This window comes from Carlito syrichta, unplaced genomic scaffold, assembly GCF_000164805.1.
Source record: "Carlito syrichta isolate Samal-C Ts95f unplaced genomic scaffold, Tarsius_syrichta-2.0.1 Scaffold315398, whole genome shotgun sequence".
NCBI classification, from domain to species: Eukaryota; Metazoa; Chordata; class Mammalia; order Primates; family Tarsiidae; genus Carlito; species Carlito syrichta.
The window spans coordinates 116,258-117,802 of record NW_007259494.1 but is presented as its reverse complement, the minus strand read 5'-3'; the positions used below and the strand labels follow the sequence as shown (position 1 = coordinate 117,802).

The 1,545-nt window shown below is 38.3% G+C and overlaps 1 protein-coding gene across 1 annotated transcript; it reads right to left on the bottom strand.

Annotated features, from left to right (window-relative positions):
- Positions 1 to 909: 909 nt before the first annotated feature.
- LOC103275279 (40S ribosomal protein S17-like) lies at positions 910 to 1,218 on the bottom strand. The gene has a single exon (XM_021706255.1). It carries the CDS (start codon positions 1,216 to 1,218, stop codon positions 910 to 912), a length of 309 nt encoding a protein of 102 aa, XP_021561930.1.
- Positions 1,219 to 1,545: the final 327 nt, after the last annotated feature.

The following is a 1,545-nucleotide window of genomic DNA, read 5'->3' as shown; positions in this document are numbered from 1 at the left end:
TCCCTTCAAAGAACCAGCTTTTTGTTTCATTGATTTTTTTTTTTTTGTATTTTATTTTTGTCTTCTGTGTCCCAAATTTGGTCTTTTATTTTAGTAATCTAGATTCTTCGCTCAAATTAGGGTTTTGGTGTTCTAGTTTTTCTAGCTTCCTTAGGTGATTATTTTGGGCTGTTAACTTGTGATCTTTTCATTTTCTTCATGTGAGTTCATAGAGATATGAATTCCCCTTTTAGAACTGCTTTCTTAGCATCCCAAAGATTTTGGTAAGGTGTTTCTTCAATTTCATTTGTTTCCAGGAAATTTTAAATTTTTGTTCTGATATCTTTGTTGATCCAGAAGTTGTTTAACATCATGCTGTTTAGTGTCCACGCCTTTTTGGGTTTTGGGGGAACTTTGTTGTTGTTGATACTTATTTTTATTCCACTGTGGTCTGAGATGGTGCATGGCAGTATTTCAATTTTACAGAATTTGTTTATGCTTGATTTATGGTTGCGGATGTGGTCAATCTTAGAGAATGTTCCATGTCTTGATGAGTAGAATGTATATTCCTTGGTTGCTGGGTGGAGTGTTCTGTAGGTATCAGTTAAGTCCATTTGGTCGAGTATCACATTGAGGTTCTGGATCTCCTTGTTGATTTTTTTTTCTTGACAATCTGTCTAGTGTTGTGAGTGGGGTATTTAAGCCCCCAGCTATGATAGTGCTAGAGTCAATATCTTTTTTTAGTTTACCTAGAAGCTGCTTTATGAAAGTTGGTACTCCTATGTTGGGTGCATATATATTTGGGATAGATATTTCTTTTTGTCCCAGGTTTATTGAAAAATATTACAGCATCACAGACTCAACTGTTCCAAGTGGCATTTTGAAGTTCATCCCAACTATAGGCTGAGTGACCTGCAGGTTGGACACACTTCAAAAGTCCAAAAGCTTCAGCATTTCCTTAGTGTCAAGGTCTACTTCAGTGACCTCCTGATCCTCAGTTGAGACCTGTGGAATGTAATTGTTACTCCTTTCTCTCTCCTCCTGCAACTTGATGGAGATGCCTCTCACTGGGTCCCTCTGGGTTTGCTTCATCAGATGCATGACATAGCTGGCTACCTTGTTGTAGAACTTCTTGCTGGGAATAATGGCGATCTCCTCACACACATGCTTGCTCACATGGAAGTCATTGCCCGGGCATGTGTAGTACTTCTCAACAATGTCCTGGGCTGCTTTCTTCATGGTTTTGATTCAAACACATCCCATGTTGGTGGGTCCTTGGTAAAAGAGCTGATATATGCATCTAAATGTACAGTTTGATGAGTTGTGACATATTCATAGATCTGTGACACCACAACAACTGTGATGCATTTAGACAATGAAATATTACTTCACAACCAAAAAAAATGAGCCATTGAGCTGAAGAAAACGTGAAGAAAACTTAAATGCATATTACTAGGTGAAAAAGGCCAATCTAAAAGGCTGCTTTTCAACTAGATGGCATTCTGCAAAAAGGCAAAATTATGGAGACAGGAAAAAGATCAGCAGTTGCTGTGGGGATGGGAAGAG

What these genes read in the sequence shown, in the direction of transcription:
- LOC103275279 (XM_021706255.1), bottom strand. Translation starts at nt 1,218, where the DNA reads ATGAAGAAAGCAGCCCAGGACATTGTTGAGAAGTACTACACATGCCCG.